Genomic DNA, 16306 nt, shown 5'->3' with positions numbered 1-16306 from the left:
CAATATTTTTGTACGGCGCTCCAAGAGTGCCGTCCACTTATTTATGTATAAAAAAATTCAACAATTTATCATGTTATGTCGACATAAAGCGGAGAGTAAGGCGACTTACCACCAAAAATCTCCAAATCGACCTCCAAAATCGAAATGTATTATATATCTCGCCAAGTCATCTTATCGAAGTCGACATGACAACTATATCGGCCTCCCGAAAAGGTTGTGATATCTTGTGCACATCTCGTATCTTGCCAAGTCGACTTAACGAAGTCACCAAGACAACTTTTCGGGATGTATTACCTTGCCAACTTCCTCAAAAATAAGCGGAAATGATGACTTGTCTGCATGTCATGTTTGTCCCGTCAAGTCTACCCAGGGAAGTGGCCTAAATCTGTGCTGAAAATAGGGTGGGTGGGGGTGGGAAAAGGCGGGGGTGACTTGTCTGGCCATGAAAATTTGAAAAGTGAGGGAGGGGACCACATACTCTTTACAGGCGGCGAAGTTCATGATAAAGATGCATATCTGTAATGTGTATCAAATTCATGCAGAACCTTACATCAGAATGGCGTATTTATGGCTTTTAAAATTGTTTTCCTGGTTTTGGTGATATTGTAAACAATTTAGTCGTTAGTAAATCCTAAAAATTCTTCACATTCCACTCTTTTTTTTTGCTTGTCACAAAAACTGTGGGATGATTCAAACAGCCCATCTCCCCCCCCCATAAAAAAGAAAGCGGGGGGGATATAAACCCCATCCCCCAGGATTTACGCCCATGCTGGCGCCATGTACATACCTGTTATCTTACCATGTCCTCTAAATGAAGTCAACGTGACGAATTGCCGAGAAATTAACTTGCCAATGTGGCATATACTTCGATACTCGAGACTCAAACCAATGAAGTATATACATTTATAGTCAGGCCTTTATTTTATTTTTATTTTTTAATTTTCAGCTGTGTTTCCTGCAGTCTTATTTCAATGGTCACTCGTTGATTCAGTTCATTTTGTTGGTAGCGATGCGAAAGGAATGCTTGCGATTCATAGTTGATCGTGACCCAGCGATTTGCAGTTAGGCCAAGCCCGTTTCCAATACTCAACTTCGTCTCCGTCTCAGGCTTCGTTCCCAAAACCAATCCCCGACTGTGGGTCTGAAGCGTTTAAATTACATTGGATTACTGTAACTTTTGGCTTTCTTCCATCTTATTTGCTGTTCTGTGGCACTATTAGACTGATTACTGCGCTTACAGCTTCAAAGTCAGCTAGTAAATAATAATAAAAAACAACAAAAAACAGTTGAAGCCTCATGCGGAACCGAAATTGAGTGTTGGAAAACGGCCCAAAGGAGCCTCCGTTGCCAGGGAATATTGCGCCCTCTCTGCGTCTGGCTCGGCGCCTGTTGGTCGAAGCGGCATGTAACGCTCGCATACCACCTGTCCATATGAGCGTTGTGCCACCGCAGTAACGGCTGCTGCGACCCCCACACCTGCTGTGCATAACGGGACAAATTTCCTGTGCCCCCAGGTGACCTAAAAAGCGGATGAATGGATATTGAACAAGCCTAAAAGAAGCTTGCCCCCGAAAAACCACATCCCTGAAAGGATGTTAGTGCCCCCTTGCGCCCCCAGTAAAATCCTAGCTACGCTACTGGTATGAAACACTTACCTTTGAAAAAAATAATCCGTTCCTCTATAAATCAATAACGACAGAGCAAACTCATTTTAAATATCCGCCTACCCTATAACGAATTCGACTGAATTTATCCCCAGAGCATGCAAGCCCCCGACTGTGTAATCGGGCCATAATGCTTTTGAGTTTGTTTTCTCTCGGATGTTTTGTTTGAGCCACCTTTTTTCTCAACGCAGATTACTTCAAATAAAGTCCGTCGTTACACAGCTGAGAAACAGTTTTTTAGGTTTTGAATTTAATTTGGCCTTAGTGATAGGTTAAGTTGTTTAAATAAGAGTGTAAATGGGTGGTTATTTAAAACAGAGACTGATCGATTTATATCTTTACACACAAAGAAGTTTAGAAACAAATACATCAGAAACTGTCCACATGAGAAACTCAAATTCCTTCTCAGAATACGAAGGGTATGTAATAAGAATTTCAGCAATAGTAAAACCCAACCCCCCCTCAACGAAAAACAAATCCAGAAAGTTACAGTATTCTTGAAATTTCAAACTTTCAAGAGTAAGTTAACCTCCACATCGATCATTACGACCTTGTGGGGTGTGGTTATAGTCTGAGTGTCAGTTCTATGGAGCAAGAGTGTATTTCACATACACTAACGAAGGTCGAGTTCGGGACTCGACACGTCGGACTCAAGAACACTGTTCTCGGAACAGGATCACACACCACCTCCTCGTCGGGGTTTTACAGGAACACACGGAAAACTCGTGAGATTTTGATTTTTGAACAGCTGCAAAAGTGGAGAGGTGGCCTCCAAAGCCATAGACCATGTAGACAATGGGAAGTTTTGCAACATTAGCAATAATTTTTTCCCAAACACAGAAATGAATGTTCCTGTTTATATAGAAAAGAATTCAACCCAGCCAAAACTTAACTCTCGAGTAACGTACATGTACGCTGCCATGTTGCATGTTGTTTGTTTCTTCCCGGCGTTCGAGCGGCCGACCCACGAATAAAAAATCGAACTGTTGGTGAACATACGGGAACAAACCGCCCGAACTCAGCCTAAGATGAGGGAAATTATTCCCATCCTCCCAGAATCTTTTTGCTGAATAACATGTCATGCCTACTTTCATTTCATTTTGGTTTGGTGTCTTTGTTTGTTTCCAAGAAATTCCATCCACGTCTTCAAGCACATTACTGTGCGCTTTTCAAATAGAATTCCATTTTTTGCCAATTTTTCTTACATAATCTCAATTCTAAATTCTCAATTTTTACAGACTTTACATGTAAAGACATTCCTTATCATTGCAAATGAGTATGGAGTTTGAACTCAATCAGAGATTTGGTGTTCACGGTCATGTCCAGTTCAAGACTACTCGCATGTGCATTAAGCACTGCAATGGAATACGGAAAGAGTTTTGGCTGACCCATTTCTCCGTTTAAAAAAGGGCGCTGCACAAGAACGGTATGTTTCATTTTCGTAAAAAACAAATGGTGTTTATAAGAACTCTGACTAATAATGCACTGCGGAAAAAATAAACCAACTTACTCTATAGAGGGCGATATTTATGCAAGCCAGCGGTGGTTAACCGGTTGTGGGGTCCGTATTATTACATACATACAGTACTGGGGACGCGGGGCCCATTAAACTGTCCCGTCCCGTAACTTTTGTGATATTCACATAGCGGCCCGGACACTTCTCGAGAACAGCAAAGAGAGAGGTGCGTTGATAGTAAAAACCGGCAACATAATAAATTAATATCAAGATGTATTTTTGCGTTGGGGAGATGTTAATTTATATGACGGGTACGCGGGTTTTGCCCTTACCCAACGTCCGTACTACATGTACATGTATATATTATTAATAAACACTGTATGCTCAGTGCTTGTCCGAGAGCTTGCAAAAAAAGTCACAAGCTTACATGTACTCGGGTGGGACTCGAACCCACGACCTCCTGCTTACTACTACAGGTACAGCAAACTATTTTCAAAAAATAGTTGGCGGTACCCACGACTTCACCTGCCTCGGACCTGTGGACCGGCCAGCCAACCCCAGCAAGCTCGGTGGTCAAGTGGTTAAGACGATGTCTACACTAGTAAGCAGGAGGTCGTGGGTTCGAGTCACACCTGAGTAAGCTTGTGACTTTTTTCGCAAGCTCTCGGACAAGCACTGAGCATACAGTGTTTATTAATAACATATATGTTGGGTAAGGGCAAAACCCCTTATATATAATAATTAATTAAACTTCGGCTCTTTCCCTGCATGAGCCATCATAAAGCGACATTGTGGACATGGTGGACATGTCCTAAAAAGAAATGAAAAATGTCCATTTTTTCGTGGGCCTATTCCATGCCGGGGGGGCATGCATAGGGCGCACGTGCCACCCCCCACCTCTAATGGGTGCCCCCTCCCCAGTTTGAAATCCAATAGAGTTCCGAAGTGTGACATCACTGTGAACCAGAAAGTGCAGTGCAAACGAATGGAGTACACGCACGTGCTGGTTCACACGCTGGTTCTCACGCTGATGCCTTTTACACACTAATTCTGCGTGTGACGTATTCACTTTTGTACTCTATAAGTATAAGTCTTTTTCCATGATTCATGTGCGCATGCTCAGAAAGGGACAGAGGAGAACAAAATCATGACAACATTGTATAACTTTGGCAAATGCTGCTTGCCATTACTGCATGTCTGTTGCAGTTTCAATTTGAGTTTAGGATCAGGAGGATATATTGTAACTTAGCCTACATTTTATGAAAAGGAACGACTAAATTTGTTCCTCTCTAGCCTTCTTCACATGGGCAGTTCCCTGTGACTGACATTATGTTTTTTTTTACTGATTTTGAATATTCAACCAGCTTTGATTGATGTTTCAATAATGACAGCCAGTTGAACATTGTCTGGTATGGCCATGGGGGATACTTGGACCTGAATGCAAAATACAGTTTTGATTTTTTAAAATTTCATGGTCAGCTTCTCTAACTAGGTGGGTTGTTCACCTTTCCTGTTTTTAAAAAATGTTCAAAATTGTCCAATTGTTTTCAAAACCTCAACAGTTTGTTAATTTTCAGATACTGTCCATAAGTGTCTGTTGGGCATATATATGTAAATTGGTTTTCTGGTGAGATTTCTCCAAATTTTCTCGTTATTAATTTGGCACGTTCATTGCCACTTATTGCAAAAACTTTGATTTCACTGAAATAAATAACTAACTGACATGAGTGTGTCATCCAAACATCTGCCTCGACGTGTGTATGCTGTACATGCCCATTACCTGGCACGTCATGTTCTGTTTCCGTTGGTGCTGATTGCTTGCAAAAGTCATCTGCCAGTTATTCAGGTAAGGGAACTAGACCAAAGTGGCAAAAAGTTGTTGCTTGTTAGAACCTTTTAACCACTGGAGATGCAGAAAGGAACAATTCTTGAAGATTTTTAATAATTCACCGGTACTTATAATTTTGGAGAGGCAGAGGTATTGAAGCTTCTAAGGTTACTTCTGTTCATTCTGTCTTTGTTTTGCAGTTGGCACTTACATGTAAGCACAGGGCATAGTGGACAGTCTACAGGAGAGCCTAAACTGGATTATTGACTGGATTTTTTCAAGGCTAAAATTAAAAATGGAGGGTTTTTCATTGTCTTTCATCATTTTGGGCATCTTGGCAGGTAAGATTTCCTGTTCTCATTGCAAAGACGTACATGCTTATTTGTCTGACAGCTGACTTTTCTGGAAAAAATGGCAAGTATACAGACATTCTACCAGAGTGAAACATGTAACCTTGATAGAAAAACCAAACCGCAAAATTCAAAGAAATAAGAACAGCGGCAGTGTAATGTACACTGTACAGTGTAGGTTTCTTTTGGTGGAGTTATACATGTAAGTAGATTGACAATTCTTTGAAGTTCTAAAGAATTTGTGAATGTCCAGTATTTGGTGCATCCATGAAGATGTACATGTATATAGGTTATTGTCAATGGCGATTAACAAAGTACTATTTGTAAAAACGTGCACTGCAAGCTGCTCAACAGCTAGACGGAGAGTGATTTAGATACAAAGTTTGAAAAATATTATTTAGTGGTGTATATAGTTTTCGTGTTTTTTTAAATTTTGTTCCCAGGAACCTTGTAGACGGGAACCTTTTAAATGATAGTGAAAGCAAGATGCATGCACACTCTTGGAGTCACATGCTTTTCTGTTTTTCTGTGCAGTGTTAAGTTTCCTTCTCTATTTGCCATTACTGGTGTATTCGCTATTGGATGATAGTGGCACATGATATTAGCTGGAATCCTGATTCTGATCCTTACATTGCATAATTTTCTGTGTATGTTGTTTTACACTGAAGAGTTAATTAGCTTGTTTAGGTTGCAAAGGCAACTCACTAAGTACGCGCATACTTTTTTTGGTGATTTTCTGAACTGCAATAGTTAGTGCTGCTGACGAGGATGGTCCAGTGGTACATCTTGGCCAATCATCAGCTGTGAAAGGGTTCATCACGCGGGCAGTTGACTCCCAGACACCAGTCTACAACTTCCGCAGCATCTACTATGCAGCGGCCCCTACTGGCAAACGGCGCTTTGCACCCCCAGCACGAAGGAAGCCCTTTCAGGGCCTGTCTGATGCTACCAAATTTGGGCCGCTCTGCCCCCAAGATATAGAGCTGACGGTGAAGGCATTCGCTGGGCTGCCCATGCCGACGTGGGAAATGAGCGAAGACTGCCTTCACCTCAACATCCACACCCCGTCCTTGGATGTGGAGGCAAAACTGCCCGTCATGGTTCACTTCCCTGGGGGTGCCTTTGCCAACGGGGGCGCAGGTTTCTATGATGGAACAGCCCTCGCCGCCAACCACCAGGTAGTTGTAGTGACAGTTAACTATCGGCTTGGTGCACTGGGCTTTCTGAGCACTGGCGACTCAACATTGCCGGGGAACTACGGCCTCTTGGACCAGGGAGCGGCCCTACGCTGGATAGCTTCTAACATCAAGAAGTTTGGCGGGGACCCCCAGACCCTCACCATTATGGGGGAGTCGGCGGGTGCCATGAGCGTACACTTCCACATGCTCTCCCATGTCAATGAGAAGCTCTTCCGACGGGCCATCGCCCAGAGTGGAGCTGCCAATGCGCCCACCGCCCTGGTGCGTGACCCCAGGGAGCTGGCTGAGAAGCTGGCCAACGCTTTCCATTGTCCCACCGAGAATGCCCGGGCTATGGTAGAGTGCCTTCGCCAGAAGCCAGCTGACAAGCTCGGCAGGGTCCGGCTTACCAAACGCCCCATTGAGTTTGGCCCTGTGGTAGACGGGTTCTACCTAAAGGACGACCCCAGAGCCATCCAGTCAAAGTATCAGCTCCCAAGGAAGGAACTCCTGACGGGCTTTAATAGTGATGAGGGAGGACAGTCCATTCTAGACACCAGAGGAACAAAGGATTTTTTTGAAAATCTCTCAGCAAAGACATTTGACACTTTCCTAGAAGAACTGGTAAGGATTACACGTCAAAAGAGTGGATTTTCAATCAGAGTGTCATGTGTCCAGTCATTCCTTGACAGCAGCAAAGCATTTTATAATCAATGCCAGAAACAGTCACAATTTATACATTAATTAAACTTAATAAGGTGATCAACTCAGGCCAGTGGAGCTGTGTGCTTTATCATTAGCTTGAGAATTGGGCATCCAAGAGGTTTAAAAGGAGGGTAGCTGGGTTGGAATTTTGGGAATGAGAAAAGGAACTGATTTACAAAACGCTATTCATAAAAAATTGTTTTGTACTGGCAGAGTGGAATAATCAGTAAGATTATATTTTCAAATAAAAGACGATCAAGGCAAAGAAATTGTGTGGTTTCTATCAGCATTCTAGCTTTTTGATACCTCACAGAGGTCAACAACCTCCGGTACTGAGATTGTACTTGAGAATAAGGCCCTGAACCATTGAAATGTTACCTAAGTCCATGATTTATGTCGTTAGTTTTAACACTGACTTTCCAGACAAGTGCAAGGATGTTCATCATTCCAGTTACCAACCAAAATGTTCATCATTCCAAATACCGCACCAACCTAAATGTTCAACAGGGAAAATACCGGTTGTCATTCTTAGAGTTGAACTCTAGTGGCTAGGCCACAAAAACTTTCCTCTGTGAAATCTCTTGTTTTCCTTACAGCTCTACCTCACGGTCCCGAAAGATTTGCCAGTCAAGCCCCTTGCCCGGGCCATCACCAAGATCTATATAGGAGACAGGTCACTGAAGGACGATGATGAGGCCAGGCAGACCATCTCAGATATCGTCACTGACAGCATGTTTGTTTCGCCAGCGATAACCACGGCAAACACACTCAGCCGTAAGATCAACTTGTGGGGTTTAGTTCAAAGTATAGGTGTTGTGTGTCTGTCAAGGAATTTCGTACTGTTACTGCCATTATTGAATGGCATGACTGGCATATTGTTATTGTGGTCAGCATCATTGTTGCCATCCTCACCATTGTTACTGTATTCATTAGCACTGTTATCAACAGTACCACCATCATTGTTTCCTTGACGATCACCTCAATGGACAATTCCCCCCCCCCCCGGAAAAAACAGAACAACAATGTGAGAATTTGCTTGAAAAGCCTAAAAAATGATCCCCCTTCCACTGTCTATGGTTCATCAGTTCGTAGCTGAAGAGTGCTTTGCCACCCCCAAATTCCCCCACGCCCTGGAAAATGTCCTTGCTATGCCCATGATCATCTTCTGTAATCACATAGAGCAAGGCCCCACAAGCACATGATCATTAAACTTACCTCAAAATAACCATTACCTCATCAACTTGCGTCATAATTAGCATGACCTCAACTCAACTCATAGTCACCATCATCTCATCAACCTGCCTTGTAATTGTCACCCCTGTCTTCATCCTCATCACCTCCATTGTCATCACAGTCTTAGCATCTTAGCAGCTATCACCTCTGCCAAACTTTCCAACCATAATCACCATCATAATTGCTACATGTACGTACATGTACCATCACTGCTAGTGCTATAGATGTATTTTAATTTTATCGCAGTCAAAATAGGCAATCCCTTCATTGGGACAGCTCAATCCTCCACTTTCTGCACTGCTGTCTTTGTTGTAAAAATTATTGATCTGTTCAATTCTGGTAGTTTATGAAATTTTTTAGTCTGATAGATATTTAAAAGTTCAGTTCCACATTTGCAGCCGTCCATGAAGTAACTGACCAAAATTATTGTTGAAAAGCACACTTGGTTTAAAGATGTTATAAAGATGACATAAATTTTTTATGAAACCAAACGAACATCACCATCATCATTGTCATCAGCCCCTACCCATTCACTACAGTAATCTAGAATGCCAAAACATTCCTCTTGAAGTTTCCTTTAAGCGTGTTAAAACCCTGATGTTCTTCCCGCAGACAATGGACTGAGCATCTTCCTGTACGAGTACAAGCACCGATCCTCCTTCTCGAGCCTCCCCCCTTGGGCCAAGGCAGACCACGGGGATGAGGAGGCCTACGTCTGGGGTGAACCATTCATGGAAGGCAGAGGGGTGGAGCCCGAGAAGTTCACGGAGGAGGAGAAGGAGTTGTCTCGGACGATGATGGTGTACTGGACTAACTTTGCCAAATACGGGTGAGTCGTCAGATCCGCCTGAACTAGTGGTGTATCCAGGTTTTGCAGCCACTGGTCAATTTTTTTTCTATTTATTACTAAATAAAAAGAAAAAACTGGCTTCGAAAGTTGCCAATTGGCTTCGCTTTTTTCCAGAAAGCAATAGTTTGAGATTGAAGGGAAAAGTACATGTAGCCTGTCCTATTTATTACCTGGTGGTATGTACACGTACATGTATGAAAGCCCCAGAGTTTTGATGTGAACTGCATCCCTCCCCCCCAGTCATGATGCCCTGCTTATTTAAAACTGTGTTTATGCAGAGTACATGCAGTTGTTAAAAAGGGGAAAAGGAAGAAAAGGTATATACCCAAGCCACATGTACTGTATGTATAGACATTTTCACAGTCCCATGTGTTGAGTTGCAAAACGAGGTCATGTTACACTGTTTTTCCCAAAAGGTTTGTTGGTGTTTGTGGGGTTACACTCTTTGTAAAAGAGCTTTGAATTAAAATGCGTCTAGGTGGCAAGATGAGCAAGAGATAACAAATGAATGATTGATTGTTTCATACATAAACATCCAAGCAGGCTTTGGAAATAAAATGGCTGCTAATCTGAAGTTGTTGCAACTCATGTACATGTATCGGCCTTGAGCAGAAGCACCCCCTCATACATGTATGTTGAAAAGAGCTGTGTTGGTTGGGAGTATTCATTTGGTTGGTAGTGATGCAACTGCAACGTTTGCATTTCCTAGTAGTCCGTGCACAGTTAGTACCAATGGAGTGCCTGTTGCCAGGGAAAAAGTGCCTTCTCTTGGCCCAGCTCGAGGCCCATACGTACATGTATACAGTGAGAAGGTGTCATACCCGTATACAAGACCAACTCCAACAATGCTAACTTCTCTCATATTGAAACTTATTCAGAAGAGCCAAATCTAATAAAAGTGGCACGTATCAATGCCCTCCTTTGCAGTGCACGTTTTGTGTTAATAAAACACAGTTGTTGTACCCATTTTTCCTGCGAGTCCAGTTCAGTATTGTAAAAATCATCATAAATAGACGAATATTGATTTTTGAGATGTATTAACGTGGAGAGGAAATACCACAGTGTGTGGACTTTAGGCTGCATAGCACGCATACATAGCTGCGGACGACAGCACGAACCTCAAGAATGCTCTCATTCGTACATGTACGCTTGTAGCGGAACCAGTTTTGCCACGGATACCAGTTTCAATTTTTCTCCAGTATTACGTCATATAAATTTTGTTTTTCAACAGCGCCGCCAGCGGTCAGATTGTGGAAATTTTTCATAAAACGCAAAGACACCATTCAAATGTTTTGGCAAAATTACAAAAAATACAGACGTAATACAGACATGAGTTAGTTATGAATATATGATTTATTACACACTAAACACAATCATAGTTTATTTTCAAAGCTTTTGAAACTGTTGGAGTTGGTCTTAAAATGCATTTGCTGTTTTAAGTCACTCTTTTTTAGGCACAGACCACTGTCATTCAGTGCATAATCTGCCAAAATATTTGAATTCACCAAAATTAGTTGGGGGAGTTACAGGACAGTGATGAGATATTTGGCACCTCCCCATTTGCTGCTGTGGTCAACATCGCCATCTGTTGATGAAAAGGCTAGAAGCCACCATGAAATGTACCCATGTGGTTGTCATGATGTCTACCCCTTCACTTCCTATTTTTTCCTTCAGTTCATCAGAAATTTGTAAATTTCCAGAAAAATGAAATTCTGGGTTTGGTCTTACCTGTCATTGTCCATTAGCTGTCACGGTGGTCACACCCCCCCTAACAAGATTGCCAGAACGATGGAAAAAGAGTTCTTTGTTTTGTGACAGGACTCCGAATGGGCTTTCTGGGGCTGATGATGACTACCATCCCGTTCCGCTCTGGCCCCAGTACGAACGCAGTGAGAAGAAATACCTCAATCTGGGCGTGAGTCCCTGGGTATCCCAGGGTGCCAAGGCGGAGAAGGTGGACTTCTGGAACAAGCTTTACTCCTTCTGGAAGTTGGGCAGACGGAAGAAGGATGAACTATAGCGAGTTTGGCCGTTAGTCAGGAGGTAGGAAGGGGTGTGTCAGAGTTCCTTTGAAGAATTTTATTTTGCTCTACATCTTGTTTATGTTTCTCTCCAAGGATCTTGTATTCTGGAATATACGTCAAGGTAACATATACCTCACAATGCTTCACTTAAGAAGTCTGTTACCCTTTCTCTTTCCTGCAGGGCTAGGAATAAAATGCCGTGTCAGTGGGGAATCTGGGTTTTTTTCAAAGGGGGGGATTTGCCAAGTTTTTAGTCGGGCTTTGCATAAAGGATTGGGTTGAGTGTTGTAGGTAACAGTATCTCACAATCCCTGTATTTGTAGAGTGCCTTATTGCCTAAGGATTCATAGCACTGAAACGATGATAACCTGTGTTGATTGGGTCATCATATCAAATCTCTGCAGCTGTGCGCAACACTTCAACCTATAACCTCACGTGATGATTGAAGAAGTGCAGTAATGTTTGATGCTGGGGTAAGAATGAAGGAAAAAAAACACTTTTTGATAGCAATCCTGTGGTTTTTGCAGCCAAGGTATGTCACCCACTGTTCTTGACCAGAATGCTAGAGCAGATCAAAGTCCAGACAGTGTCCACATAAGTCACCAAAATCACTAAACCTCAACAATGTTGGACATATGCAGGGTGCATGGTTTCAACCAGAGTTGTTAAGACTCCATCCGTGTTGATTATTAGTGCCATCCTTAGCACGACCAACTTCCATATCAGTTGGATCACTGGCCAGCCTAGCCATTTTAAACAGCTTGTATGGTACACGTGAGGTATCGTTATGATCAGTTGGACTAAAACGTAAGGATTTAAACTCCAGTAAAGCAGGACTGATATGGGGTTTCCAGCTGGAAAACATTAAAAAATCACAAATTTCAGCGAAATGCATACTTTTGGATTCTGCACGTATACATATTTTAAATACATCTGTTTTCTCACAAGTTGCTCAGGAATATAGCCAGATGTTGTTAGTATGCCCTATTTGGCAATGGTGGCAATTGACACCTGGACTGTGCCTAACAGCTTTTATGATACTGCAGTGGTTTGCTTTAATGTAATATTAGATTAGTAAATTATGTAAAGAAGGTGAACTTTGACCAGGACAGCTGAAGAGTGTCAGCTGAGCTCGAGACGTTGAATGATGTGAAGGGCCAAGTTGCTGCATGGTGGCAAATCTGTAAGCAGTTTAAAGTGGCATTACTGTCTGGTGCTCTGTTCGGCGGTCACGTTTCGCCAGTCGTTTTGATACTTTGTTATTAAGCTGTTTGAGAACAATCAACAAGCTCTGCCCTGAAACGTGACCCAGGTTGTCTCGATAAAATCTACATGAAAAGATGGCTTTTGTGCAAAATATAAAATCCTAGTGATGCAGTATCACAGTACAGCTGTTGATGCTGTAAAAAAAACTGTTTTATTACCATTGTTTAGTCTGTTGTATGTGTGACAAGAGTGAATGCCAAATATGCAACTCCTTGATATGTTGGCCAGTAGATGTGATTAAAAATCCACCTTTGGTAAATGCCCTGTGATGTCAAAGTTGCATTGTGCTTTAGCTACGAATATGAACTGGCTTTTTTCCAGAGTATGTTTTATGGATGTGTATTCTCAGGGAGAAACGTATTTTCTTAAAGCTTCCCAAATATTAAATTATGTTCATGTCAAAAGGCAATTAAGATTGATTCACTTGGTATTATATCCCTGTTTAGGATCTCATCATTTTGAGATCACTATCCTTTTAAAATACATGTTAGTGAATCATCAAACCTATATTCTATGTTATGAAGATATTGTGGTCGTTCTGTATTTTCATTATTCCCCATTCAGTCCAACAATCAAGTTGTAACTGATTCCCCTGTCCGGTGACAATGGATGAGCCCCCTTACACCGACGCTGCTTTTGCCATTGACCCATTTGTTATTTTGCTCCAGAATTTAGACTTTGGGAAATGTATAACACAGGCAAACACAGGAATGTCAAATATGTCAAGTTGATGTAGGACATTCCTGATCACACCATGACTATAATAGATACATGTATACTCACACTATAAACTATAGTATATTACAATGCACTTTGTGCGTGCATTGTATTTGAATGCAACTGTACATGTATCATTTTTGTGTACCAGTGTGCACATTACACAAAATTTTTAAAAAAATAATAAAGATGTTAACACTCTAAACCTGCAAACAACATTCTATTACATTAATATGTGTCTATTACATTATAAATTACATTTTGTTTTCAGTGTAAAAGAAATATGTTAAGTGTAGAATGAGATTCACGATGTATTCTTTGATGACATTAAACAGGCCACTTACTTGCATGCTGATGGGGGGTTGACAAAGGGAATGGGGTTATCGGCGAATGAGGCCTACAGTTTATGGAAAAATAATCATCTTCAAATGTACTTGAAGATTATGTCACTTGAAAATTATGTCACTGGCGGTTACAGGTTCGAACCCTGTTGAAGTAACTTGATGTCTTCTTGCAGGCCTTCTGAGTAACAGAACCTTCTTTCAATTCCCCGTCTCTGCATGGACGCTAAAATCACATCATTTCAATTGCATTCTGTGCAGTTGAATTATTTAGCAGGGAACTCTCTCAATTTAAGGGTCCATGCAGTGTAATTTGTGAAACGAAACGCTTTAAAAATACACATCTGTGTGCCACGTAGCCCTGTGTATTACAGTAAGTTGTGAAATAAGGGGTCTGCTGAGATCTACGGGTACATCACAGTTTTGGTGTTAGCGTACTTGTAAATACACAAGTAAGGTAACGTTATTCATGAAAGCTGACAAAACCGGCAAATTTATACACAATTCTGAAAGCAGAAGTCGGCCATAAACCCAAACGTATCAAATACACCGGAAGAGGTCTTTGTTTTACATTACAAGGAAATAACCTGATTCCCTCCCAAATAACGGTACATCTTCCTTGACTTGAAATGTGATGTAAATTTTATGGAAGTTATGATACATCTACCATCGGTTACATATATACGCAATTTGTCCTTCACACGGTACACCTCCGATCTTTTTATACTTTATGTACGTTCAGATTTATTTATATCAACTGCTTACCCTTCATATCCTTGCTTTCATGTCTGAAATATTTGGAAGACAGTTTGACTTTAATTCAACTGCATTATATAACCTCTGCCCTTGAACCCTTTTTTTTCTTGACACTCTGAGATTGCATCGTTGAAATAGTTCTTAAAGCCCCTCTCAGCCGCATGCCAAAAGAGAAGGATTCCACTGTTTGATACCTCTTGTCTTTCCACGTCAAGTATTAGAACGAGCTACACATGATCGTCCATCTGGTTGGTAGGAAGGTAGGCGTACATGTGCATACATTTACACGTACATTGTATATCGCACTAGCCTTTAGCTCGTGGTTGATGTTCTTCTCAACATCCTGACCATTCATCAAACGCAATACGAACCATCAATGCCACAGATTAAGACAGTATTACCACTGAAAAAAAGTATTTTTGGAACATTCTGGTTTTACACGAACAAATACATGATGATGAAAATAACGGTAACCATCATGTTTTTAACTTCAAGCTATAGGTTTCTGAGAACTATAAGTTGGCTCATGTTCACCGTTCAACCATTTTGTTGTACATGTACTAAGCTTCTGTAGTCATTTATCTGATCTGAAAGTCTGTCTGATGTGACCTTTCTACAATGTAACCTTATGACAAACTGCCTGTCAATAATAATGTAACATCGTCAACAGCAACGGTAGTACAACTCGATGTGTGCTAACACTAACGTCGACATTTGTTTGCCTTTTGAAGCGAGGGCGTTTTTCAAGTCAGTAATTTGACGTAAACCGTGTTTACACAAAAACATAAAAAGTGTACCCAACCAATTAGCGCTCTCCTGTCGTATATCCGTCATGCTTCAAATGGGCTAATTAGAAGTCTCCACCGCTATTTAGCGCTAAAAGTTTTAACTTGATAAGTTTCTAAAAATATCATTTTTAATTAACTGTTATAAGTACCGTGGTAAATCTACACTGTGTAGGTGCAATCTGAGAATTTTTTTCAGGAGCAATTACATACATATGAAGAGCTTATCGTAACTTTTTGTACAAATTTGAAATTATGAAAAAAAAAGTTGGTAACATTTTGCAGCTGTTGATTATTTGCTTTGTTTTGTCAAGAGCACACAGGTTTTCCATTGTCGCATTTGAGAGACCGACCGAGATGAATCGCCACTGAAAAATGTTCACACCTAAGTAATTTTATAACGGACAGACAAGTTGAATTTACTTCACAGACGGCACATAATGAGGTCGCAGTCACCAAAGCGTTGAGGGGAATAATGAAATATGCTTGATGTGGTATTAAATACTATGCAGAGTTTTGAAGCCTGGCTCCATGGTTTCTTCTGTTGTCCCATTGTATTCAGTAGGCCTAATGTTAGTTTTTCCAGACCGCTGTTTGTTATAAATACCTTTGCGTGAATGGTAATATTAGTTGTAAGGAGTGTCCAACGATTGATTTTTTTAATACTTTCGTTTTATGTTAATTCTTTTTATCTCACCTTGATTTATACTGTAAAGATTTGCAATAACAAAAAGAAACAAAGGTTTTCAGTGTCTCAGTTTTGATTATTTTGTTCACATGTTCATATGTACGTTACAGATCACCTATTCTTTTCGAATATCTTTTCACCTATCGTACAATTTTTTGAAATTTTCTTTTTATCCTGCCCAACAGTCACAGTTACCTCCACGAGAGAGAGAAAGAAGTCATCATGTACCATTTATCCCTGAAGTAATCACCCCCGTCACTCGTTATATTCCACAAGATGCGCGTATATCGTCCAACCTGTTGTGGCACGGATATCCATATTCAAGTGTAAATTAGACTGATTGTATTTACTCCCATTTCATTTGCAAGATTTTGCTCATGGATTGCTTTGCGGAGCTACTCATATTTGACTTGCAGATCCACGATTATACAGGGTGTTAACATACTCAATGTCTTTACAGTTACT

General features: G+C 41.1%; 1 protein-coding gene across 1 annotated transcript; it reads left to right on the top strand.

Moving 5' to 3' along the window:
- The first annotated feature begins 3234 nt into the window (after positions 1 to 3234).
- On the top strand, positions 3235 to 15897 carry LOC110985646 (neuroligin-2-like). The gene is made up of 6 exons (XM_022246823.2): positions 3235 to 3346; positions 5149 to 5289; positions 6049 to 7100; positions 7778 to 7955; positions 9027 to 9243; positions 11083 to 15897. The coding sequence occupies exons 2-6, from the start codon at positions 5244 to 5246 to the stop codon at positions 11282 to 11284; spliced, it is 1695 nt and encodes a 564-aa protein (XP_022102515.2). The 5' UTR covers positions 3235 to 3346; positions 5149 to 5243; the 3' UTR covers positions 11285 to 15897.
- The last annotated feature ends 409 nt before the right edge of the window (positions 15898 to 16306 follow it).

The sequence above is a fragment of the Acanthaster planci genome, linkage group LG04 (assembly GCF_054643075.1).
Source record: "Acanthaster planci isolate LZ-2023a linkage group LG04, COTS_SCS, whole genome shotgun sequence".
NCBI classification, from domain to species: domain Eukaryota; kingdom Metazoa; phylum Echinodermata; class Asteroidea; order Valvatida; family Acanthasteridae; genus Acanthaster; species Acanthaster planci.
This window is presented reverse-complemented; position numbering and strand designations above follow the sequence as displayed.